Source organism: Mustelus asterias, chromosome 2 (genome assembly GCF_964213995.1).
Source record: "Mustelus asterias chromosome 2, sMusAst1.hap1.1, whole genome shotgun sequence".
Taxonomy (NCBI): Eukaryota; Metazoa; Chordata; class Chondrichthyes; order Carcharhiniformes; family Triakidae; genus Mustelus; species Mustelus asterias.
Genome location: NC_135802.1, coordinates 157,117,333 through 157,144,758, shown reverse-complemented (window position 1 = coordinate 157,144,758; position 27,426 = coordinate 157,117,333). Strand labels below are relative to the sequence as shown.

General features: G+C 45.7%; 1 protein-coding gene across 1 annotated transcript in view; it reads right to left on the bottom strand.

The window, feature by feature from the left end:
• Window positions 1–844: 844 nt before the first annotated feature.
• The window catches only part of LOC144481325 (rab effector MyRIP-like), a 334,837-nt gene continuing 308,255 nt past the window's right edge, over window positions 845–27,426 (bottom strand). The window contains exons 11-16 of the mRNA XM_078200738.1: window positions 25,031–25,216; window positions 23,751–23,912; window positions 18,797–18,898; window positions 18,634–18,694; window positions 4,868–4,989; window positions 845–1,594 (exon numbers count right to left, since the gene is read on the bottom strand). Of these exons, the coding sequence (XP_078056864.1) occupies window positions 1,577–1,594; window positions 4,868–4,989; window positions 18,634–18,694; window positions 18,797–18,898; window positions 23,751–23,912; window positions 25,031–25,216 (651 nt within the window). The 3' untranslated portion in view covers window positions 845–1,576. The remainder of the gene's footprint in view (window positions 1,595–4,867; window positions 4,990–18,633; window positions 18,695–18,796; window positions 18,899–23,750; window positions 23,913–25,030; window positions 25,217–27,426) is intronic.

Genomic DNA, 27,426 nt, shown 5'->3' with positions numbered 1-27,426 from the left:
ACCTCGCTCGTCCTGAAACCGTAAAATCCCGCTAGAGGTCAACAGACCTCCCAACTGCCCGCTCCTGGCCCGCTCCGATTCCCCTGGCGGCCAATTCCCATTCCGGCTGATGGCTCAAGAATGATGTCAATGCTGCATTTCCCTCAGTTTGGACACTGTTTTAATCCAACATTGAGACACCATCGCATGGGGCTGTTAGTTAAAGCAAATAAGGCCAAGAAGAACAGCGGTACCCTGCAAACTCTAATCCCTCTGTGAGGAAGAGGAGCAGAGCAACAATACTCAAAACAGGGTGTGTAATCCTCCAGTGAGCAGTCACAAATCTCTCATCCAACTGGCCATGGGCAGCTCACCCAGTTCTTACGTTTTTGTCCAGCATTTACAGAGAATTTGACCTATCAAATGACCTGTCCAATCAGACTTGCGCAGGTATCAAAATCGGTCTCCCTTTGACAGTTGAAGCATCCTTAAACATTCCTTTTTTTTCCTACGTTAAAGGTGCTAGGTAGATGTAATTTATTGTCATTGTTGTACACGGGGGTGTTTTCTGAGAAGATGTCATGAATTGAAGGATTTAATCAAATTGCCAATGCCTCCCAGCGCCGCACTAATTCACCAACTGAGTTATGCCCAAAGTTCCCCAATTCCAGCATGAGACACGCAATAGCTTTCATCCGTGATGAATCATATTGAATTATGACTAATTGTTGAGTTCTAACACTCAACATTTTATCTGGAGAGTGTGAACCTTAGTCACTCATTAATGCACGTCCTGTCAAGCCAATCATTCTTTAAGGGTAATCTCCCATGCCGTGATTCTTTTTTTTTTCTCTTCTTCATTTTTACACTTCAGCAGCACCTTTGCTCCTGTAGCTGAGAAAAGTGCTTAATTCCCCAGTGACTTTTCACAAAGAGATTTTTGTTTTCCAAAATATATTAATCAGCAAGATCTTGCTTATCATTCCACAAACTCAAAATTCAGGTAACATTTGAGACCAAAATTATTTGTATGAAAATAAATGTGCACGATAAAATAACATTTTAAAAAGATTCAATGATGTCACCACTCCTGGGAACCATCACCAATGAATTGACAGCAACTAACAATATGGTTGAGGTACAGTTTACCTCCAAGTTGGTTGTTTTTCCCTTTGACAACCGTTTTTCAGTTGAATAAGCTAATACAGTTGGCAAATCACTTACAAATAACCTTGCTTCCAACTACATCGAGTTTGTGCTACTAGGAAAAGACAAATCACATACATGACAATCACATGTTCTGTACAGCAAACACATCAAAGTGCTTTTCAAACGGCGGGGGCCGACTCTAGGTAGGTTGGTCGCCATTCTCAAAAGTTCTCTTTGAAATTAAGGCAAAACTTTGTTTTTTACCACAGTAAAGGTACAGTCCTGAAGGGTCACAAGAGTGAATTCAGGGAGGTATCCGGTGAGAGTCCGTTCCCATGGGATTTTGAGTAAGAGTGGCAGGATAATAGTTTCCATGGCTGTTATGTCAACAAGGCACTCGAGTGGACAGCCACAGGCAGTAGGTTATCTTCAGGGTGGTGTCCAGTTCTCAGTACGGTAAAGACTCCTGCAGAGAAGCGAGAGGGAGAATTCATTGGGCAGTCAAGGTTTAGAAGGGGGGGGGAACAAAAGATGTTGAAAATAAGGACAGAAAATGCTGGAAATACTGAGCAGGTTTGACCACACCTGTCGAGAGAGAAAGGGAGTTAGTGGCTGGGATTTTCCAGCAGTTCACGCCACGCTGCAGCTGCAGCGAGGACGGAGAATTTGGCGCTTAGCCAAATCTCCATTCACTGCAGAGGGACCAGAAAATCCCACCGGCGTGAATGGCTGGAAGATTCCGCCCAATTTGATGATTTTGTTCCTCAACACTGAAGTATGTCACCTCTGAGAGTTCCGACAAAACATTCACTGACCTGTGTTTCTGGCCACAGATGTTGTTGGAGCTACTGAATATTTGCAGCATTTTGCTTAAAAAAATAACATGCACAAACAGCCCTTGGCAGCTCTTTCAGCCGAGGATCTTCCCTGCTTTAGGTTGTGTGGGTGATCAGAGAGTTCAGTAGGTTTTCCACCTTAACCAAATGGCAAATTTGTGTTCAGGTCCAGTTTAACGAGAATTAATGGCCTCAAAATAAGGGGGAGCAGATTTAGGACTGAGTTGAGGAGGAACTTCTTCACCCAAAGGGTTGTGAATCTTTGGAATTCCCTGCCCAGTGAGGCAGTTGAGGCTACCTCATTGAATGTTTTTAAGGCAAGGATAGATAAATTTTCGAACAGTAAAGGAATTAAGGGTTATAGTGAGCGGGCAGGTAAGTGGAGCTGAGTCCATGAAAAGATCAGCCATGATCTTATTGAATGGCGGAGCAGGCTCGAGGGGCCAGATGGCCTACCCCTGCTCCTAGTTCTTTTGTTCTTAATGAATTGAATTCTTGAACTCAATTACAGAATCATCCTCTACATGTATAAGGTGAGAACACCGCCATGTACTGTTCACACTGGCAACGAAGTTTCATAATGTTGGACTTTACAAATCTGCACCCATCTGAGTTTGTGCATTAATCTGATACTTTGTGGGGTGTAAACCATCACTGAGTCACCAACTACACCTGCAGCATGTCACATGCAATATTTAGCATTGTGGTTCTGAGTATTTGGGTTCCGATGAAGGGTCATCGCCCTGAAACATTAACTTTTTTCACTCTCCACAGATGCTGTCTGACCTGCTGAGTATTTCCAGCATATTTTTATTTTAATTTCAGCTCCCAGTGTTTCCCATTCATATTAAGCTTAATTATGGGGCTGTACAGCACCACACTGGCAATCCTCTATTCACCTTTGTCCTCGGCATTTAGGTTTGGAGGGTGCACAGGAAAGGTTTGCACGTAGGAACATTTTGGTAAAAGGCCAACCAGAGTTCTTTCACCCCCATCAGAGGGCTGGATTTTACGATGGGCTTCAAGAACCCGACTTCAGGGCGGCATGGTGACACTAATAAATAAACTTAAAACTGTACCATTCTCAGATAATAATCCACATTCCTTATAAATGCCTCGATTGGACCTGCCTGCGACACACTCTCACGTAGCCCATCCCAGGTCCCAATCACTCGCTGCGCAAAATAGTTCCTCCTCTTGTCTCCATTAATTCTTTTGACAATTGCCTGAAATCTCTGTCCCCCTCATTCCCGATCCTTCCACCGATGGGAATGGTTTCTCCCTGTCAGACCCTTCCCGATGCTGAATACCTCTGTCAAATCTACAATCATGTCTAATCCTGTCCAGGAATAGGCCTGTTTTTACAGTATAAAGACGTGCGGGTTAAGTGTATTGGCCATGCTAAATTGCCCTTTAGTGTTCTGGGATGTGTAGGTTAGCGGGATTAGTGGGGTAAATAGATGGGGTTATGGGGATAGGGCCTGGGTGGATTGTGGTTGGTGCTGACTCGATGGCCTGAATGGCCTCCTTCGGCACTGTAGGGATTCTACGATTCTTTCTTTTTTATAACACAACAGCCAGTGCAGACTATTTGATCACCAGCTTTTTCTGCTCTCCGTAACTAAATAAAATAACTGACTGAGGCAAAAGACTGAGGCTGAACCTTCGTAATCTGGGTCTCATTTTCTCAGCCTTCGAGATTGAAGTGGGGAGGGGGGTAATTGAAGTGGGGAGGAGGTAATTGAAGTTGGGAGGGGGGTAATTGAAGTGGGGAGGGGGTAATTGAAGTTGGGAGGGGGGTAATTGAAGTGGGGAGGAGGTAATTGAAGTGGGGAGGGGGTAATTGAAGTGGGGAGGGGGTAATTGAAATGGGGGGTAACTGAAGTGGGGAGGGGGGCAATTGAAGTGGGGAGGGGGGTAATTGAAGTGGGGAGGGGGGTAATTGAAGTGGGGAGGGGGGTAATTGAAGTGGGGAGGGGGTAATTGAAATGGGGGGTAATTAAAGTGGGGGTAATTGAAATGGGGGTAATTGAAGTGGGGGTAAGTGAAGTGGGGGGTAATTGAAGTGGGGGTAATTGAAGTGGGGGGTAATTGAAGTGGGGGTAATTGAAGTGGGTAAATAGGGAGGAGCCACATAATGGCAGCTTTCCTGACATATTCTCATTACCAGGAAATGTTCCCTGGAATGAAGGAGAACAAGATTGGCAGTCCACACCATGGAGGCAAATGAACTGATTGAGGCCTCATTGCGGGGCAATTTTGTGGCCATGCCAGCCTCTTGCTCCCTGAATGCAACCTCGCTGCGGAAGACCGTGGGACCTTCAACATCGCAGCCTAGCATCCGTATTCCACCAACATTTCTGACTGTGGTTAACGCCATCTCAAACAGACATGACCCCCTGGGATGGTTGTCCTGATGATGAACAACTTACAAATAGACATCATGTTAAAATGGGTTTTCAAGATTTCTATGTGACTATTCCCTTTGGCAGCTTGTTGGGAAGTGGGGGGGGGTTGGTGATCAGTCCAGTGGTTTGGGGGGCGGGTGATCAGTCATAAAGGCCGGCTATAGCTGGGGGAGGCAGTGACAGGTGCAGAAATTGACACATGTGCAATTGCGCATTCTACTCTTATCAGCCGGCTTTTGGGCGATTTAGGCCCTGCCCGCTCCCCCAATTGGTAGATTCTAAATTTGGCAAGTTTTTTTGACTAAGTCAAGTAAGATTTGATTTTTAAGTTGCCCAAAAAAAAGGGATTCCATGGGACATCTTCCATGGGACCGGATGTTCTCGCTAGTGGGAAGCGCTGGAAAATCCCACCCTATGGGTTGAATGGCTTCCCACAGTGTAGTTAGAGCCCATTATTGTTCAGTTTTAAATGGTAGGAGATTGAAGAAAGCTTACTGCGGAATTATCAATGGTGCTTGTGTCTTTCTTCAGGTTTTGCCGTGATGTTGCATCCTGGAACAAGCCATTCTTGCTGTATGACCTGACAGACATGCCCGGAGCATTGCTAACTGTCTCTCCTGTAACATTTAGACACAAAGAAATTAGTCAGCAAAGGCACCTTAGTCATTCGAGCTTAAACATTCACTCACTCCATTACTAACGCACTGTAGTAGCTGTGTGTATCATCTACAAGTCCCTCATGTGTCTAAATCACTGAATGGATTCAAGAAGGGGACAGATATATTTCTAATAAAAAAACGGGATTAGGGTATATGGGGAACAGGTGGGGAGGTGGATTTGAGACCAGGGGGAAATCAGTCATGATCTGATTGAATGGCAGAGCAAGCTCGAAGGGTTGAATTTGCCGACTTCCGCTTCTAATTTCTATGTTCCTATGTACAAGATGCACTGCAGCAACTCATCAAGGCTCCTTCGACAACACCTTCCAAACCCACGACCTCAGCAAATACAGGAGAACCCACTGCCTGCAAGTTCTCTCTAAGCCATACACCATCCCGTCTGAACTATATCGCCATTCCTTCACTCTGGGTCAAAATCCCAGAATTCACTTCCTATCAGCACTGTGGGTGTACCTACACCACACGGACTGGAGAAGGTGGCTCAGCACCACCTGCTAGAGGGTAATTAGACACGGACAATAAACCCTGGCCTCACAGACGGCAAGGCCCACATCCTTTGGAAGATTTTTAGAAAAGTCCGAATCACTTTTTTATAATGTGAAGAGGAGGAGACTAAGAGGATCAAAGTGATCAAATACTCTAGGTGTGGCTTCACCAATGCTGTGTCCAATTGCAGTAAAAACCCCTATTACTATATTCAAATCCTCTTGCTCTGAAGACCAACAGTGCATCTTGTAGATGGTACACACTGCGTGCATCAGTGGTGGAGTGAATGTGGAAGGAATACCAATCAAGTGGGCTGCTTTGTCCTGGATGATGTTGGAGTTTCTTGAGTGTTCTTAGAGCTGTAATCATCCAGACAAGTGGAGAGTATTTGTTCTATATTAAAAAGGGTTGCATGAATGCTTTAAGATATCAAAGTCTGAGGAAGCTGCATAAGATTTGGCATGGTGAACCATGAGGAAGAAGTTAGGAGACTGCAGGAGGATATAAGCAGTTAGCAGAGTGAGCAGGGAAGTAATAGGTGCAACTCAATGTGGACAAATGCAAAGTAGTCCAGGAAAATAAGAGCTGACAGAAGTAAGATTCTAGTATATATTTTAAAGGGCTGCAGGTTGCTTTAAGAGATGATCACATGATTTGATGGTGATGTCATTAGGGTGTTGCCATAGGCTGCTGTGCAGAGAACATTCCTTCAATAAACCTGTTGTGTGGTAGTTTGAATCAACATGTGCAAATCACATCTTTTCCTTCTGTTAAAACCCACAACCCTTAACATAGTTGGGACATTACAGATTCGTAATAGAATAGCAGAGGAACAGAGAGACTTGTGCAGTTGACACATCTTTAAATGTGGAAAATGCCATAGAAAAGTAAAGAATTTGCTCAGATTTAAAAAGGATGCAGATGGCAAACATACTTAAAGGGTCTATTAAAACCAGGCATGAAAACCATTACCGTGGCAACCAGGGACCGATGCAGGGCTATCTTTGAGCTGGAGTGTTGAGCTTTGCATGAAATTGGTAGCAAAGAACAGGGCGTGGTGTGGAATGGGAGAGGGGCGGGGCAGGGGTGGGGGTTGGGATGATGAACGGGAGTGGTTGGGGATCCAGTAGCTGGCTCGATGAGCAGTGGTTCTGGTTAACCCTGCTGAAAGGAGGAGAATGTTGGGAAGCAAAGCACAACTTCCTGTGGGACAGGAAACAAAAGATCAAACACCCAGATGTTGAGGTCAGTCAGTGATGAGGTCGGCTGAGAAAGAGACCAATAAAGTTCGTGCGGATTGTATTGAAGGGAGAGATAACAGGACTCCACATATGTCTTGGTATGTTTTGAAGCCCAATCAGGCTGAAACTAAATGCATTCAGCTGACTAACTGGAGTGGGCTGTACAGGATTAGTACTTGAGTTATTCACCAAAAGTAAACGGGGGTTCATTTAATGAAAATCGATTTAGTTACTGTTCAGACCGAAGGAAGGAAGGAAGAAATGCTTTGGGCGGCACAATGGTTAGCACTGCTGCTTCACAGTGCCAGGGACCCAGGTTCGACTCCCGACTCGGGTCACTCTTGGTGCAGAGTCTGCACATTCTCCTCGTGTTTGTGTGGGTTTCCTCCGGGTGCTCCGGTTTCACCCCACAGTCCGAACGATGTGCAGGTTAGGTTGATTGGCCATGCTAAATTGCTCCTTAGAGTCCCGGGATGCATAGGTTAGAGGGATTAGCGGGGTAAATAAGTGGGGTTACAGGGATAGGGTCTGGATTGGATTGTGGTCGGTGTAGACTCGATGGGCTGAATGGCCTCCTTCTGCACTGTAGGGATTCTAAGATTAACAGTTTGGACATGGCTTCATTTCACCAAGTGTTTCTCCGTCCACCTTGGAAACCATCAGGACAAGTGAGAATGGGGATGCGTGCGGATGTCACAATATTCAGTTCAGATTATAATACAAGAGAATCTTGTTGTTGCAATCCTTGACTTACACCTTTGTGTAATTAAATACTTGCCTCTATGGATACACTGGAGTGTAAGATGCTCAGGATACTTAAAGGAGTGACTGGCACCATTATGTCTGACGGAATATCTGAGGCAGATCCAGTCATAACAGGGATAATGGGATTTTATACATATGGGGAGGTTGAATATTAAGGTAAAGAAGTCGTGTTGAAATCGTACAACATATAGAAACATAGAACATAGGAGCAGTCGGCCATTCGGCTCCTCAGGCCTGCTCTGCCATTCAATATGATCATGGCTGATCCTCTATCTCACTGCCATACTTTGCTCTCTCCCCATACTCCTTGATGCCTTTAGAGTCCAGAAATCTATCTATTTTCTTCTTAAATATATTCAGTGACATGGCCTCCACAGTCTTCTGTGGTAGAGAATTCCCCAGGTTCACCACCCTCAGAAATTTCTCCTCATCTCAATCCTAAATGGTCCATCCTGGAACCTGAGACTGTGGACCCTTAATCTAGCCCCCCCCCCCCTCCACACCCCTGCCCCTCCCCCCCATCCAGGGGGGAACATCAACTCTGCATTCAGTCTGTTCAGCCCTGTCAGAATTGTATAAGTTTCAATCAGATGCCTTCTCACTCTCCAGTGGATACGGGCCTAGTCAACCCAATCTGTCCTCAGACGAAGGCTGGGTCACAGTTGGTATACTATGGTCGGATGTTAGAAGTGTGAAAGGGGTACAGAGAAAATTCACAATGATTGCCATGACTAAGAGATTATAGTCAAGAAGAAAGGTTCTGAAAATTTGGTCTTTTCCACAGGAACAGAGAAGGTTAAAGGGGGGTCTTGTAGATATTTTCAAAATTAAAGATTTTAAGAGGTTAAGTAGTGAAAAACAATGTTCCCCCAGTTGGTACACTGATAACAAACTGAACAGACTGGGGATTATCCCTAGAAGAATGAAGAGACATAGAAACTAGGAGCAGGAGTAGCAGTGGCTAAAAGAGCAGGTCAGAGGCCAGGAATACTGCGGCGAGTAACTCACCTCCTGACTCCCCAAAGCCTATCCACCATCTACAAGGCACAAGTCAGGAGTGTGATGGAATACTCCCCACTTGCCTGGATGGGTGCAGCTCCAACAACACTCAAGAAGCTTGACACCACCAGGACAAAGCAGCCCGCTTGATTGGCAACATTCAATTCCTCCATCACCGACGCTCAGTAGCAGCAGTGTGTACTATCTACAAGATGCACTGCAGCAATTCACCAAAGATCCTTAGACAGCACCTTCCAAACCCACGACCATTTCCATCTAGGACAAGGGCAGCAGATACCTGGGAACACCACCACCTGCAATTTCCCCTCCAAGCCACTCACTATCCTGACTTGGAAATATATCGGCGTTCCTTCGCAGTCGCTGGGTCAAAATCCTGGAATTCCCTCCCTAACGGCATTGTGGGTCAAACCACAGCATGTGGACTGCAGCGATTCAAGAAGGCAGCTCACCGCCACCTTCTCAAGGCCAACGAGGGATGGGCAACGAGGGATGGGCAACGAGGGATGGGCAATAAATGCTGGCCAGCCAGCGACGCCCATGTCCCATGAATGAATAAAAAAAAGGAGTAGACCATTCAGCCCTTCGAGCCTGGTCCACCATTCAGAATGATCATGGCTGATCCTCGATCTCAATGCTATTTCCCCTGGAAACTTTACACGTGAGCCAATAGCAGTCAGTAAGAGTGGGCCGTGCATTCACAGGAATTACTACTCTAATAGAAGATTGCTGTTCGGATTTAAAATAAATCTCCCGCACTCTCTGTTGTCTAATAACTTTTTCTCAAATGATGTACATTTCCTGGCAGAGCTAGATAAGTCGGAAAAATCCATACTATGTCACCATCTGGGCACATCTGGATGCTCAAACCATCTGCGCTCTCAGCGCTAGAGGAAAATAGTAATGAAAAGCCTTTGTTCCTATGAGGACGCTTGTGTTGTGGAAGCATCAGGACAGAAATTGCCAATTCACCATTATGTAGATTAATCAGGAACTATAATTTACATTAATGAACACAGCCAAGCTTCACAATGACATTCGAATGACCCGCTAGGTTATATTAAATATTCAGCACAACCAACTTAGGGAAGCACATGAAACTGAATTTTAGATTAAAATCTTAGTGTGTACGGGTATCGTAGCAACACAAATCAATATATTATAACGCACCGTGAAAACATGCTTAATATAATGAAGAAAATATCAGCTCGACGGAAGCGGATGAGCAGAAACAGAAAAAACGCAGAAATTACCCTAATCAGATCAGGGGAATTAAAATAGCATTGACCTTTTCTTGAACATAATGGAAAATGACAATAGCAGTGACTATTATGTTGAGGTGATAGACTTAAACTGATAATTGCCTGTTTATTACAGGAGCCTTGGCCCAACAATTTAATCTCGGAGTTATCAACCCGGACCCACGCTGAACAACCACCAAACTGGGGCAGCACGGTGGCACAGTGGTTAGCACCGCTGCCTCACATCTCCAGGGACCCAGGTTCGATTCCCAGCTTGGGTCACTGTCTGTGTGGAGTTCGCATGTTCTCCCCGTGTCTACGTAGGTTTCCACCGGCTGCTCCGGTTTCCTCCCACAGTCCAAAAGACGTGCTGGTTGGGTGCACTGGCCATGCTAAATTCTCCCTCAGTGTACCCGAACAGGCGCCGGAGTGTGGTGACGAGGGGATTTCACACTAACTTCATTGCAGTGTCAATGTAGGCCGACTTGTGACACTATAAGTTTTATCAATAGTCATCTGAGACAAAATTTGTCTTGACAGTGACATTATCAGAATGTTTTCTACATTAGGATTGTATTTATTGGAGTTTAGAAGAGTGAGAGAGGATCTCATAGAAACTTATACAATTCTAACAGGGTTAGACAGGGTAGATTCAGAAAGAATGTTCCCGATGGTGGGGGAGTCCAGAACTAGGGGTCATAGTTTGAGGATAAGGGGTGAACCTTTTAGAACTGAGGTGAGGAGAAATGTCTTCACCCAGAGGGTGGGGAATGTGTGGAATTCACGACCACAAAGTAATTGAGGCCAAAACGTTGCCTGATTTCAGGAAGAATTTAGATATAGCTCTAAGGGCTAAAGGGATCAAGAGACATGGGGAGAAGAGGGGATTCAGAATATTGAATTTGATGGTCAGCCATGATCATAATGAATGATGGAGCAGGCTCGAAGGGCCGAATGGCCTCCTCCTGCATCTATTTCCTATGTTTGTATGTTCCCCACAGGGAACATAATTGGAGTCGGTAGTAAAAGAAAAAGTAAATTCATCAATCTCTAAAGCTTCATGATCAATGCCATGAAGCTACAGCTAAAGCAAACTGTATACCGGGGAAAGCAAATTAATGCGGATGCTGGAATCAGAAACAAAAACGGAAAATACTGGAAAATCTCAGCAGGTTTGACAGCATCTGTGGAGAGAGTCTGGATGATCCTGAAATGTTAACTCTATTCTCTCCCCAGTGTCCTTGATGCCTCACTTTGCAACAAGATAGACCATTTTGGCCTGCTACAGAGTATCTGTTTAGACGAAAATCAGAATTTTGTGTCCAGTTGTGGCCTCTCACGTGACAGAGAATATTGAGGCTTTGGAAATGGTAGAGAAATGGGGGTACATCGTTACAATTCTCAATTTAAAATTCCTTCGTTCCCCAACTGTGTTGAAGAACTTCAGAAAAGCAGAGACTCAGGGGCTTTGACTGAGGTTCAAAAAATAACGAAAGGACTAATTATTACAGTTGGATAGGTTAGACAGGACCGGGGACTATATTTGCCAGTTGGGTTACTCGGTTGGATGTTAAGAAGGTTCTTTTACAACAGAATAGAGGACAGTCCTCAGGAGGATGTTTGGCCTGTTCCTGGCTGGGTTAGAAACGGTTGATTGGGTGGAAAAGTGGCAAATGGAATTCAATCCGGAGAAGGGTGAAGTCATGAAGTTTGGGAGGTTAAACAAAGCAGGGGAGCACTCAATAAATGGGAGGATACTGAGGGGTAGAGGAAGTGAGAGATCTTGGAGTTCATGTCCACAGGCCCCAGAAGGTAATAGGATAGATAGATAAAGTGATAAAGAAGGCTTTCCTTTATTGGGCAAGGTATCTTTGGGCATTAAGGGGCAATTTAGCATAGCCAATCCACCTAACCTGCACATCGTTTTACACCAAGGGAGAATTTAGCATGGCCAATCCACCTAACCTGCACATCTTTGGACTGTGGGAGGAAACCAGAGCATCAGGAAAAACCCACGCAGACACGGGGAGAACATGCAGACTCCACACAGGCAGTGACCCAAGCCGGGAATCGAACCCGGGTCCCTGGCGCTGTGAGCCAGCAGTGCTAACCACTGTGCTACCACATAGACATCCACAGAATGCTAGGAGTTAACAAACTGTTCTTGGCTCGAGCTAGGGTTCTTAATTCTTGTAAGTTCGGCTTTGATGCACCTGAATCGTGAATTTATCATTGCATGTAGTGAATGGAGTTTGACAAAAGGCACAATCCTTCAAATAAAATGACAGGCTTTCTGTAGAGGTCATTAATCATATAAAAAAGTCATCCTGAAATGGCTACTAATGAAAGGTGTCCTAGTTTTAAGTAACGATTCAAAGACAGTGCATAACATCGCAAAAAGCATCTTAATTAATTGTTAACATGAAGACCATCCTCTTCAGACTTTGCAGAGTGTCTAATTAATCATTCTGCCTTCCTTTTACAAAAAGGTTAGAATCATTAACTATCAAATGTCAAAAAAGTGCAGAGAGACTGGCACAAATCTATTTTGTTTTAGAAATGACGCGTGGTATTTTTAGATAACCACTAAACTTTTCAGGGTTTATTGAATTTTGAGTTTCTCATGCCAGTTTTTTACTCCATTCTCCGAGTTACAAAGCCAATGCTCAGAATGGACCAGGCAAACCAGAATCCATTCCTTGCTTGCTCCAGAAAACCAAATTCGAAATCCAATTGAATCCAATTCATGGTCCCCACATGAGGGACAAGCAAGATCCAAGCTGACAACATGAGGCATTGCACCCCATCTTGGGCTTGATCTGATGCTTGATCTTAGCCAAAAGGCCTGAGGCAGTTGTGGGGGGCCCAACTTTCCGACTGGGTTGGAGTAGGGTTGGATGGAGGGGTGACAAGCAATATGACCCCTTAAAATTCAGCCCTCTCTGAGTATCACACCCAAGTGAGTGTATGTAGATTTAAACAGCTTATTAAATTTACTCTGGTTTTGCAATACATTATCAAAGTCTTAATTATATTCATGTGGCACAGTGGTTAGCAGTGCTGCTTCTCAGCGCTAGAAATCCCATTTTGATTCCCAGTCTGTGTGGAGTGTGCACGTTCTCCCCGTGTCTGCGTGGGTTTCCTCCAGGTGTTCTGCTTTTCTCTCATAGTCCGAAAGACGTACTGGTTAGGTGTGCTGGCTGTGCTAAATTATCCCTCAATGTATCCGAACAGGTGCCGGAGTGTGGCTTATAAGGGATTTTCACAGTAACCTCATTGCAGTGTTAATGTAAGCCTACTTGTGACACTAATAAATAAACTTTAAATGTGCTGGATATTAACTGGAGACTCACCTGTGCTCATACGTACAGGAGCAGGTTGTAAAGAGGGGTTGTTTTTGGAAGCACTGGAAGCATTTCTTTGTAAAGACTACAAAGACCAGATTCCAGTCTCTATCCGTCAGCGCTCGGCTACCCAGATTCCAACAGAGTTGGAAGACAGTCACACATGGTTTGAGGTGTAGGATTGGAGCAGTTTGCAGAGAGAAGCTGGGATGAGAGATCTGAGGGATTTCTAAACAAGGGGAAGAATAAACTTGAATGCAGTGCATGGAATTTAATGCCCTCCCCCTGAGGCGAGCTTACCTCAATTGGGTGCACTTCTGGTAGCCACCACTACTCTCCCATTGGTGCTGCTGTGTAGTGTACAAATGCCAGCCCCTGGTTGGCCAGCAGCTCTTGTGAGGTAGGTGGGCAGGATTTATACCCCCAGGTTCCTTGATCCTGCCAAGTTAAATGCCTGCTTGGTACTTAATTCGGTGGGCCTTTCTGAAAGGAGGACACATGGGGCTCTCACTGGGTCTCCAGTTGGCAGACGTGACACCCATTGCCTTCACAATTTCCAGGATTGGCCTGACAAGTGGCAAGTAACATTCACGCCACACAAATCCCAGGCAATGACCACCACCAGCGCAAGAGAGTCCAGCCATCATCCCTTGACATTTAATGGCATTACCATCACTGAATCTCCCATTATCAACAACCTGGGGGTTACCATTGACCAGAAACTGAATTGGACCCAGCTATATAAATATTGTGGCTACCAGAACAGGTCGAAGGCTAGGAACCTTGCAGCAAGTAACTCGCCTGCTGACTTCCCAAAGTCTGTCCACCATCTACAAGGCACAGGTCAGGAGTGTGAAGGAATACTGTAATGTCCTAATGTTGTTAGGGATTGTAGTTTTTAAATAAAAAAGAATAACTGTAGTTTGCACACAGAGATTCAATCTAACAACAACGCGGTTTATTGAAAGAGATGTTCTCTGCACTGCATAGAATACAAACTGGAAGCAAAACAGCAGCCTGTGGCAACACCCTAATGACATCACCATCAAATCATGTGATCAGTTCTTAAAGCAACCTGCAGCCCTTGTAAAAATATACCAGAATCTTACTTCTGTCAACTCTTATTTTCCTAGACTACTTTACATTTGTCCATATTGAGTTGCATCTATTACTTCCCTGCTCACTCTGCTAATGGCTTATATCCACCTGTAGTCTCCTAACTTCTTCCTTACAGTTCACCATGCCAAATCTTATGCAACTTCCTCAGACTTTGATATCCTAAAGCATTCATGCAACCCTTTTTAATATAGAACAGATACTCTCCACTTGTCTGGATGAGTACAGCTCTAAGAACACTCAAGAACTCAACAGCATCCAGGACAAAGCAGCCCACTTGATTGGTATCCCTTTCACAAACATTCACTCCCTCCACCACTGATGCACGCAGTGTGTACCAGCTATAAGATGCACTGCAGGAACTCACCAAGTCTCTAGACAGCACATTTCAAACCCATGACTGTTATCATCTCGAAGGACAAGGGCAGCAGATACCTGGGAACACCACCACCTGCAGGTTCTCCTCCAAGCCACTCATCATCCTGACTTGGAAATATATTGTTGTTCCTTCACTGTCACTGGGTCAAAATCCTGGAACGCCCTCCCTAACAGCACTGTGGGTGTACCTACACCTCAGGGACTGCAGCGATTCAAGAAGGCAGCTCACCACCACCTTCTCAAGGGCAACTAGAGATGGGAAATAAATGCTGGCTTTAGCCATCGATGTCCACATCCCATAAATTAATTAAATAAAAAATACCACCCAGTGTGTTGGCGCTTACTGATCAAAGATGTAAATGGCAGCGCTTCTGGCAGGTTGGGGTTTGTATAGGAAAACTTTCAAAAGCTGCTGTTGAGTGTTGAAATAATAGAATCCCTATAGTGCAAAAAGAGGCCATTCAGCCCATCGAGCCTGCACCAACCACAATCCCACCCAGGCCCTATTCCCGTAACCCCACATATTTATCCTGCTAATCCCCTGACACTAGGGTCAATTTAGCATGGCCAATCAACCTAATCTGCATATTTTTCAGACTGTGGGAGGAAACCGGAGCACCCGGAGGAAACCCACGCAGACACGGGGAGAATGTGCAGACTCCACACAAACAATGACCTGAGGCTGGATTTGAACCCAGGTCCCTGGCGCTGCGAGGCAGCAGTGCTGACCACTGTGCCACCATGCCGCTCTAAAAACACAGATAAAGATCTGAGTAGCAGAGGAAATTAGGTGTGAGTGTAAGTAAGCAACATTGCAGAGATAGAAACACATTGTTTTAGTTATAGAAGTCAAACTTGTAAGTTCAGTTTGGGGTCAGGTGGGGCACCAAGGATGTACACCATCTGATTTAACCTGAATGAACTTTCACAGGGAGGCAATGAAAAAGTCAGGAACAGGGATTTTGGTCTGTGTTGAGTAAAGATTTCTGATTTTAATCTGTTCAACGTTAAAGTTAAGGTTTCTAACAGCCCTTTCAGTGCAGAGATCCTCAGGCAGACTCAACAAATTTTGCACATTTGTACCCAAATGACAAAAATCTGTTTCCATCGATATGATGCGGAATATCTGGGAAGCGATTGACATTTGTTCGATCTGGATCGAGTATTCAAAAACGTTCAGAGTGAAAAACACTGTGGCAAATTAAATTGTGGAGATGCCGGCGTTGGACTGGGGTAAACACAGTAAGAAGTTTAACAACACCAGGTTAAAGTCCAACAGGTTTATTTGGTAGCAAAAGCCACACAAGCTTTCGGAGCTCTTAGCCCCTTCTTCAGGCGAGTGGGAATTCTGTTCACAAACAGAGCTTATAAAGACACAGACTCAATTTACATGAATAATGGTTGGAATGCAAATACTTACAACTAATCAAGTCTTTAAGAGACGAAACTTCATCTCTTAAAGACTTGATTAGTTGTAAGTATTTGCATTCCAACCATTATTCATGTAAATTGAGTCTGTGTCTTTATAAGCTCTGTTTGTGAACAGAATTCCCACTCACCTGAAGAAGGGGCTAAGAGCTCCGAAAGCTTGTGTGGCTTTTGCTACCAAATAAACCTGTTGGACTTTAACCTGGTGTTGTTAAACTTCTTACTGCAAATTAAATTCACAGAATGAATCAATTTAGGCCTATACTCTCTGGAATTTAGAAGAATGAGGGGAGATCAAATTGAGCTATACAAGATGATAAAAGGTATGGATAAAGTAGACGTGGAGCGGATGTTTCCTCTTGTGGGGTATTCCAGGACGAGAGGCCATAGTCTTAGGATAAGGGGTAGCAAATTTAAAACAGAGTTGAGGAGAAACTACTTCTCCCAAAGGGTTGTGAATCTGTGGAATTCGCTGCCCCAAAGTGCGGTGGATGCTGGGACAGTGAGTAAGTTTAAGGAGGAGTTAGACAGATTTTTAATGGGTTTAAGGGTTACGGGGAGAAGGCAGGAAAATGAGGATGAGGAGCATATCAACCATAATCGAATGGCGGAGCAGACTCGATGGGCCGAATGGCCTAATCCTGCTCCTATATCTTATGAACTTATAATTTGATTTTTAAGTCGAGGATACTGTAATCTTTCTGTAAATCAAGCAAGTTACTTACGCTTTCTTATATGAACTAGAAGTGATGCTGTGATACAGGGGTTCCGTACAATGTTTACTATCTACTGTGGACCAGGAAGCAAACACTCTTAAACTGTTAGCTCTTTGTTAGATTCGCAATTTGACACTAATGAGATTTTGTTTGAGAAACATATCCGTTTCCTATTGAGACTTTGGCACCATTCAACGATGGTTCCATTAGTAATTCCACTTTGTGGTTGGGGAGAAGAGGTTTGCTGATCAGCCGAGAACCGTAACAAAAATAACTCGCCCAAAGAAGGAGACTGTTTGATTTTTGCTTCAATTGGAATTGTGTGGGAGCTGCCACGTGTTGGAGATCAGGAGAATCTTCATGGAATAAAGTTACACTGATGTTAAAACTCCATAATGATTGCAGGAAAGAAGTGCTCGATGGTGTCTAAAGCAGAGGAGGAGAACTAGAGTTGTGTTTCAGTAGAGGTTTATAAAGTCTTACAGTCATGAGGATAGTGAAGGGAGATGGAATGGGACTGAGAGAAACTGCCACGATCACGCTAAACAGGCTCAGAGGGCCAAATGGCCTAATCCAGTTCCTGTTTTCTTTATGCTTTTAAAGCTTTAAAACAAATGAATGGGGGTCTAGTTGATGCCACAACCTGCATTAAGAAAACTTAACCAGTTCACAATCTCACCAGAGACTGCTATGTTTTTGTATCACGTATTTATCTGCCCTGAACTCACTAACTGATGATTTCAATCCACACATACTAATCCCCAAAGACTACTGTCAGGCTTAAGTACCGATCAACCTTCATGTACGCTCCAACCTAATTCCTCCTGAATCATGGTAAGTTATGTACAAATCATCCTTGTATACACACATTGAAGCAACTGGTAAAAGGTTAGTCTGTGGCGCTCCTCTAATTACTCCTAAAGGACGACTGTCAGGATTATATAATCACATCAGACATATTTAAGTTTAGGTTTATTTATTGGTGTCACAAGTAGGCTTACATTAACACTGCAATGAAGTTACTGTGTAAATCCCCCAGTCGCTACACTCTGGCGCTTGTTCAGGTAGAATCATAGAATAGAATCACTACAGTCCAGAAGGAGGCCATTCGGCCCATCGAGCCTGCACCGACAGCAATCCCACCCAGGCCCCATCCCCATTACCACACATATTTACCCTGCTAATCCCCCTCATACTAAGGGTCAATTTAGCATGGCCAATCAACCTAACCCGCACATCTTTGGACTGTGGGAGGAAACCGGAGCACCCGGAGGAAACCCACGCAGACACGGCGAGAATGCGCGAACAACACACAGACAGTGACCCGAGCCGGGAATCGAACCCGGGACCCTGGTGCTGTGAGGCAGCAGCGCTAACCACTGTGCCGCCCACACTGAGGTACACTGAGGGAGAATTTAGCATGGCCAGTGCATCTAACCAGCACATCTTTGGGAGGAAACTGGAGCATTGAGAAGAAACCCACGCAGACACGGGGAGAACGTGCAATCCTACAAGTCCTCAAAGTCCTCAGAATTGCCTCTTGAAATACAGTTAGTTTTAAAAACCAGACGATGGGCGGGATTCTCCGGCCTCGCTCGTGGCCGTGCAAGTGGGAATGGAGAATTTGGTGATCCGGCCAAAAGTCTATTTACTTTCGAGCAGCACTGGAGAATTCCAGCCGCCAATGAGGGCAGAGGATTGCGGCGAATGGTTAAGATCAATGTATTGTTTGTGGAAGGACTGTTATGATGAACAATTACCCGACTTTTCGTCAAGCCTATTCTACATCGTAATGATTACTGGCACTCTCGGAACTCGAGCTATATTACAATCTGCTCTGCGTTAATACCTTGCTTTGGTGGAGCTGGCAGCTTCCTCCTCTGTTGCCTTGACGAATCGATGGTCTCTGCCTGAAACAAAGCATAAAAGGTACACTCCCAGCATCAAGCCAGTTCAACAGGAGATGCTCATGATTTCACTTACAATTGTCACCACCCAAACTCTCCCTTTACCTTCACGTCCGGCAGGTTACGTTTCTTCAGCAATCGTTCACAGGGCACAACGTTTAAACCTGCTACGTTCAGAGCTGAAATCCTGCGTTCAATATCAGAAACCTGTCAGAATGATATACAGTGTGATCTTAATAACAGATAGAGAGAGAGTAACCATTACTAAGTGTTGCAGTGATGAGCTGTTTCAGATAGAATCCCTACAGACCATTCGGCCCATCGAGCCTGCACTGACAACAATCCCACCCAGGCCCTATCCCCGTAACCCCGCGTATTTACCCTGCTAATCCCCCTGACACTAAGGGGCAATTTAGCATGGCCAATCAACCTAATCTATACATCTCGGCATGGTGGCACAGTCGTTAGCACTGCTGCCTCACCACGCCGGGTCCCGGGTTCAATTCCGGCCTCGGGTCATTGTTGGTGTGGTGGTTGCACAATCTCTCTGCTTCTGAGTGGGTTTCTCCTGGTTTCCTCCCATAGTCCAACGATGTACAGGTTAGGCTAATTGGCCATGTTAAATTGCCCCTTAATGTCAGGGTAAATGCATGAGGTTACGGGGATAGGGCCTGGGAGAGATTGTTGTCAGTGCAGATACGATGGGCTGAATGGCCTCTTCCTGCACTGTAGGGATTCTAGGATTCTATTCTATGATTCTATCTTTGGACTTTGGGAGGAAACTGGAGCCCCCGGAGGAAATCCACGCAAACACGGGGAGAATGTGCAAACTCCGCACAGTCACCCAAGGCTGGAATTGAACCCGGGTCCCTGGCGCTGTGAGGCAGCAGCACTAACCACTGTGCCACCCACAGATTGTTTTATTTATATATATATATATTTACACATAATCGCCATCAGTTTGGAGAGGGAACTCATGCACCATCACATTATATATTTTATTTCTGCCTTTCTAATAAAAACTATTCAGGAAATAGTGCATGTCTAAATTTTTTGTGAGATATATTCCAAACTGGCACATTCACCCTTTATCAAGGGCTGCTTGTGCTCAACTTTGACAATGTCTAACCTCAGTCTAACTGATCTAGGACCCAGGTCATCCAGACTCGAAACGTTGCCTCTATTCTCTCTCCACAGAACTGCTGAGATTTTCCAGCATTTCTCTGTTTTTGTTTCAGATTCCAGCATTTGCAGTAGTTTGCTTTTATCATTCCAGGTATTTTCCCGGTAAACCTTCTCTGAACTGCTTCCAATGCCTTTACATCCTTAAGTAAGGAGCCCAACACTGTACACAGTACCATAGATGTAGTCTTATCAATGCCCTGTACAACTGAGGTTAAAGTCCAACAGGTTTATTTGGAATCATGTGCTTTTGGAATATTGCTCATTCATCAGGTGATGAAGGAGCAGTGCTCCGAAAGCTGATGACTCCAAATAAACCTGTTGGACCTTAACCTGGTGTTGTGAGACTTCTTACTGTGCCCACCCCAGTCCAACGCTGGTATCTCCACATCACTGTACAACTGAAGCATACTCTTCCTATTTTTGTACTCAATTCCCCTCACAAGTAATGATAACATTCCATTAGCTTTCTTAATTACTTGCAGTACCTGTCTACTAACCTATCATGATTCATTTACTAAGACACCCAGATTCCTCTGCGTCTCAGGGCTCTGCTATCTCTCACCATTTAGGTAATAGACTTCTGTTTTATTCTTCCTGTCAAAATGGACAATTTTACATTTTCCCACATTATACTCCATTTGCCAGATCTTTGCCCATTCACCTAATCTATCAATGTCCTTTTGGTAGCCTCCTTATGTGAATGAGAATATCTATGAAACTGTATCGTCTTAAGTTCAGGGGATCTTTAACTGCTGGTTGCCTTGTACAGCTTTTTAGGGATGTCCTCAACCCTGAACTGGTCAAACATTGGCTCAAGGCAGCCGCTGGCTTGTGGTCAAAATGGAGAAGGCTCATTTGGGAAGTCACCGATCACATCGCGAGACTTGGTTAGGAATATGAGGAGGAGACAATGTGGAGCCATCGGACAAACCTCCAAACAACCTAGTGACTCAAGAACAGCTTCTTCCCTGGGGCCATCAGACTTTTGAATGGACCTACTGTGGGAGTTGGAGTCAGCCATTAGCAGGTGAAAGGTGTGGGTCTGCTTGACCAAGCATAACTAAGTATTGAGACTCACTTCTGGGTGGGGTTTGTGGTTAGGGAGGATAAGGACGTTTACTGAACACTGTGTGCTAAAATGTCAAGGACTCTGTATATGGTACAGCAATAAATATGCAAACTAAAGATTGAAAAGACACTGAATTGTATTGGTTAAAAGTGCACATTAAACTCAGAGTCATAGAGGTTTGCAGCATGGAAACAGGCCCTTCGGCCCAACTTGTCCATGCCGCCCCTTTTTTAAACCCCGAAGCTGGTCCCAATTGCCCGCGTTTGGCCATATCCCTCTATACCCATGTGGCCAAACGGGCCATCCAAAATGGCGATTTGTAAAGCACTCTGGGACAATTGGGCAAGAACTAAAATGACAAGCTGCAGTTTAAAGACAGAGACAAACCGGCTGTAACCCTGACGACTGAATACACAGGCTATGGGTCATCTCCAGGATGAAAGGGACTTTATGGTCACACTGGGTTGTTTCATCTCCAGGATGAAAGAGACTTTCTGGTCACTCTGGGTTGTTTACCAGACATGAGGGCGCCGTGGCCCCTTGTTTGAGGGGAAGGTGTGAACTCTATGTGCCTCCAGCACCTACAGGCATGGCCGTTGGGGACACGATGTGGAGATGCCGGCGTTGGACTGGGGTAAGCACAGTAAGAAGTCTCACAACACCAGGTTAAAGTCCAACAGGTTTATTTGGTAGCAAATACCAAAGCTTTCGGAGCTTGCTGCTCCTTGACACACCCAGAGATCGGTGTGGCAGCACCTGATTGGACTCTTATCGATCAGGGTGATCAAGTCCTGATCAATTGATTGGCAATGGCCAAAAGGGGGCATGAAACCCAACGGGGTATAAAGGGTGCTGCACAACCAAGAACCTCTCTCTCTCTCTGACCCCACAAATGGGCTACAACAACGGTGAACATCGCCAGCGATGACCAGCACGAGGAGAGCCACCACACCCGAGAAGGAAGGAAGACCAGAGCCAGAGTGCCAGACCAGACCAAAGGGCCAGACTACACAGAGGACGACCGAGACCAGCGCACAGATAAAGGCCAATATCTGCTTGGGTACTTGCCAGTCACGCAAAGTTAAGTCAAGGTCTTATATTAGACTTGAACTTTAGTATTTTCCTGTAAGATAACTTATCGTTGGTTGGGTGGGTGATTATTGATTGTGTGGGTTTAAATAAATATTGGTTGTACTAATAAGACGTTTACTCGTAGTTATTTGTCCACCGTATAAGGGTTAAAACAGACTGTGCGGCAGATAAGAAGCAACACCCATAACTGTCTAAATGCTTTTTAAAAGACAAAATTGTACCCGCCTCTACTACTACCTCTGGCAGCTTGTTCCAGACACTCACCACCCTCTGTGTGAAAAAATTGCCCCATGGACAATTTTGTATCTCTCCCCTCTCACCTTAAACCTATGCCCTCTAGTTTTAGACTCCCCTACCTTTGGGAAAAGATATTGACTATCTAGCTGATTGTGCCCCTCATTATTTTATAGACCTCTATAAGATCACCCCTCAGCCTCCTACGCTCCAGAGAAAAAAGTCCCAGTCTATCCAGCCTCTCCTTATAACTCAAACCATCATGTCCCGGTAGCATCCTAGTAAATCTTTTCTGCACTCTTTCTAGTTTAATAATATCCCTTCTATCATAGGGTGACCAGAACTGTACACAGCATTCCAAGTGTGGCCTTACCAATGTCTTGTACAACTTCAACAAGACATCCCAACTCCTGTATTCAATGTTCTGACCAATGAAACCAAGCATGCTGAATGCCTTCTTCACTACTCTGTCCACTTGTGACTCCACTTTCAAGGAGCTATGAACCTGTACCCCTAGATCTCTTTGTTCTGTAACTCTCCCCAACGCCCTAACATTAACTGAATAAGTCCTGCCCTGGTTCGATTGACCAAAATGCATCACCTCACATTTATCTAAATTAAACTCCATCTGCCATTTGTCAGCCCACTGGCCCAATTGATCAAGGTCCCATTGCAATCCGAGATAACCTTCTTCACTGTCCACTATGCCACCTATCTTGGTGTCATCTGCAAACTTACTAACTATGCTTCCTATATTCTCATCCAAATCATTAATATAAATGACAAATAACAGTGGACCCAGCACTGATCCCTGAGGCACACCGTTGGTCACAGGCCTCCAGTTTGAAAAACAACCCTCTACAACCACCCTCTGTCTTCTGTCGTCAAGCCAATTTTGTATCCATTTAGCTACCTCACCCTGGATCCCTGTAATCCGATTGGTGTTTTAACTGACGTGTATTGGCTGCAAAATGGTATAATTGAAAATGTTTTACAGAATCTGGGCAGGACATCATTGTGAGACCCACTGCGTTTGTTCTCCTTGTGCACAAGCAATGAAGGTTTTTGAGTACTCACCGTGCATCGTCTGGTTCATTCTTGACACAATCTCATATTAAGTTGATCTTTCTCTACACCCTAGCTGTGACTGGAACACTACATTCTGCACCCTTTCCTTTCCTTTCCTTCTCTCCTATGTACTCTATGAATGGTATGCTTTGTCTGTATGGCGCACAAGAAACAATCATTCACTGTATCCCAATACATGTGACAATAATAAATCAAATCAAATCAAACCAGCCCCACCCCTCAAGCATCACCTGCCTCACGTGCGGCAGAACCTGCAGATTGTGCATTGAACTCATCGGCCATCTCAGAACCGATCGAACCGGAGTGGAAACAACTCAACCTCGATGCCGAGAATGAAGAAGAGAAATTGACTGCGCCCTGTACGACCCGATAGTGCCAGTTGGCATTTACCTGGAGTTCAGCTTGGTGGACCTGAGCAGCTGCTGTTGCCACTTGGTCCTCGAGATCTGCCAGTTCCGTTTCCGTGGTTACGCTGTGAATGCTCCGTGCACACTCCTCGAGGTCGTTCAGCTGTCCCTCCAGAGTATACACAGTGCCCGCCGTGATGTAAACCTATCGGAAGCAAAGCAATTACTATGACATGAGGAGTTACCACTGCTTCACTGCGTTATTTAAAACAATTTAAACAAAAACTGAATCACAATCAAACAGGGAAAGAGGTTCACTGCTGATTAATGCGGCACGGTGGCACAGTGGTTAATGCTGCTGCCTCACAGCGCCAGGGACCCGGATTCAATTCCAGCCTTGGGTCACTGTGTGGAGCCTGCATTCTCCCCGTGTTTGCGTGGGTTTCCTCCGGATGCTCCGGTTTCCTCCCACAGTCTGAAAGACAGGCAGGTTAGGTGCATTGGCCATGCTAAATTCTCCCTCAGTGTACCCGAACAGACTCCGGAGTGTGGCAACTAAGGGATTTTCACACTAATTTCATTGCACTGTTAATGTAAGCCTACTTGTGACATTAATAAATAAACTTTTAATTTTAAACACAGCACCAGGGACCCGGTTTCAATCGGGTCACTGTCTGTGTGGAGTCTGCACATTCTCCCCGTGTCTGTGTGGGTTTCCTCCGGGTGCTCTGGTTTCCTCCCACAGTCCAAAGATGTGCAGGTTAGATGGATTGGCCATGCTAAATTGCCCCTTAGTGTCCCAAGATATGTAGGTTAGGAGAATTAGCGAGGTAAATACGTAGGGTTACAGGGATTATGCCTGGATAAGATGCTCTGTCAGAGAGTCGGTGTTGATGGGCCAAATGGCCTCCTTCTGCACTTTAGAGATTCTATGAAAGAAAAAACTTGCACAGATAAACAGTAATGAGGTGATGAATGATCTCTTATTTAAATTTTGTTTATTCTGTGGCAGCTTTGAACCTGGTTATTTTGTTGTAAACCCAACTCTCATTTATTTTTATTCTATTGTAAAAGACATGTTGAAAAAAAGAGGTATGTCGAAGCTTTTCATCTTGTACTCATCAGGACATTGCACCAGAATACCAACAATTTATACGGCAAGCGGACTCTGATTGGTAGAGGCATTGCCATGGAGAATGCACCAGATGATGGTGACTGGCAGTTAACTCCATGGTATACTTCAGCAATGTCCAGGTAAAGTGCCACTTATTAAACTCAACTGTACCAAAAAATAACCAACAGGATATTGTTCACTCCCCTTACATTTTCCTCCAGTTTGGAGAGCTGCTCTTCAAGTTTCACTGCATCCTTTCCTGTCGGGATTCTTCCTGTGCTCGACTCTAACCGGGAATCGCTTGCCCCCGTGGCCTCACCGATCAAATCCTCCGTGGCGTTGATGACTTTCAATGCTTCTGTTGTAATGTTGCAGAGAGAGATGGCGGAATACTTCTGTTTGATTAGAGCACAGAGAGGGACAAAGAGTTAGTTACGGTCACTTGTGCGATCAAGTATAGAACTTGAGTGACGCTGAAGATAAGAGACAGGGGCCAGGACTTTTAGAATGGCCACGTTTCCCTTCCCACTACCCCACAGGATTGGCGGAGAACACAGCGCCAATGATACCGCCTGGCCCATAGTCACGTGACGCCCCAGCAAGCATTGATTGGCTGGAGGCGGAACCTCTGCCCCTTCCCTGACAGGAAGTAACCCCTCGGAGAGCTGTCGGCTTGTCCCTTCTCAATAAATTAAAACCAAACTATCTCACAGGACTGGGTGCCCTCAGTGAGGCTGGCCTCCATGTTGTTTCCTCATAATCCAGATTTAACTTAAAACAAACAGCCAACTGGGTTAATAATTAGTTGCTTGGCTGCATTTCAATATCAACCCTGATTTATTTAGAGTCATAGAGGTTTACAGCATGGAAACAGGCCCTTTGGCCCAACTTGTCTATGCCACCATGTCAATCACATTATTTCAGGGGAAGAAAATGCCCCCCATACCAATGTCAGTGAAGTGTGCAAATCCCCACACCCCGCACAAGAAAACAGTTGGCATGGAGACCATAACCAAGTAAACCCGGTGACAACTTTCAATTTTTAGTCCATATCGTTAAAACAGAAACATAGGGGGCGATTCTCCCAAAAAAGTTCTCAGTGCTGAATTCGCGGGAAAACTGGTGTAAATCATGATTGTTTTTTCAGTGAGAGTTCAGATCAGAATCTCCCAACACTCTGTGCAATGCAGTAGTCACAATGGTGAATATCATTAAAAGCTCGGGGGGCGGGTGCTATTCACGTCAGAGTCTGACAGTTCCGGGTCTCCGCGCATGCGCAGTGCCCCGAACTGTCAGCCCCCCGATCGCTGGCCAGCCCGGGACCCCTGCAGTGGTGCCCCTCCACCCACTCCCTGCCCGATCATGGACCCCACGACCATTCCCGGGCCAGTCCCGACCCCCCCCCCCCGCCCCGCCCCCCCCCCCCCACTCCCGTCTTCAGCCTCCCCCCCCCCCCCCCCCCCACCTCAACAGTGACGATCGCCCCCCCCCCTCCCCACATGAGGCAGACCCCCCCTGGGAGGCAGACACCCCCCACACAAGCAGACCCCTCCGATGGAAGGCAGACCCCGCTCCCCAGCCCTCCCCGATCGCTGGCCTCCCTCCAGTCCCGAACAATCCCAATGACAGAGTGGCACGGGACCCCCCCCCACCATCACCGCCGATTGTCCCCTAAACCCCGCCCCCTAGGCACAGCCCTCTGTCCGCAGGACAATGCCAAGCTGCTCCCTGGGCTTGGGCACTTTGGCCTTCAAGCAGTGGCGGGGGCACAGGTTGGCACGTCCAGCGTGCCCATGCCTGGGGGCACAACCCCCAACACACAACCCCTGGGGGGCCCTGATTGCCCCCCCTTCACTTCAGCACGGTCTCTCGCTGGTTCCCCGAAAGTGGAGAGCTAGTCTGAACCTCGCCAGAGTGAAATTGCACTGGCAGGGTGGGAGATGCTATCGAGTCTGGAGAATCAGTCCCGGGCCCGATAATCACATGCAAATAACATTGAAAATAGATTTAAATGATTTACCTGGTCTTCCCGCCGGTCTCCTCTGTGGTCCCGACCGTGCCCGATTTCCGGAGCTAGGAGATGCGCATGTGCCGGGAACGCATGCACGAATCAGCACACGCGCATCTCACAACCGAACCCACCAAACAATTTTCAGGTCGGAATGTGAGAATCGCCCCCATAGAATCCCACAAGGAGACCATTCAGCCCATCGAGTGAGTCTGCACCGATCCTTCGACAGAACAGACCACCCAGGCCCAATTCCCGGAACGCCACGTATTTACCCCACTAATCACCCTAACCTGCAAGTCTTGGGACACTAAGGGGCAATTTACCATGGCCAGTCAACCTAACCCGCACATTTTTGAACACTAAGGGACAATTTAGCATGGCCAATCAACCTAACCCGCACATCTTTAAAGTGTGGGAGGAAACTGGAGCACCCGGAGGAAACCCTTGGGGTTTTCCTTGGTCCGACCACCAAGGACTTCTCATGCCCCCTCCTAGTTCTCCTAAGGCCCTTTTTTTAGCTCATTCCTTGCTACCTTGTAACCCTCAAGCAACCCAACTGAACCTTGTTTTCTCATCCTTACATACGCTTCCTTT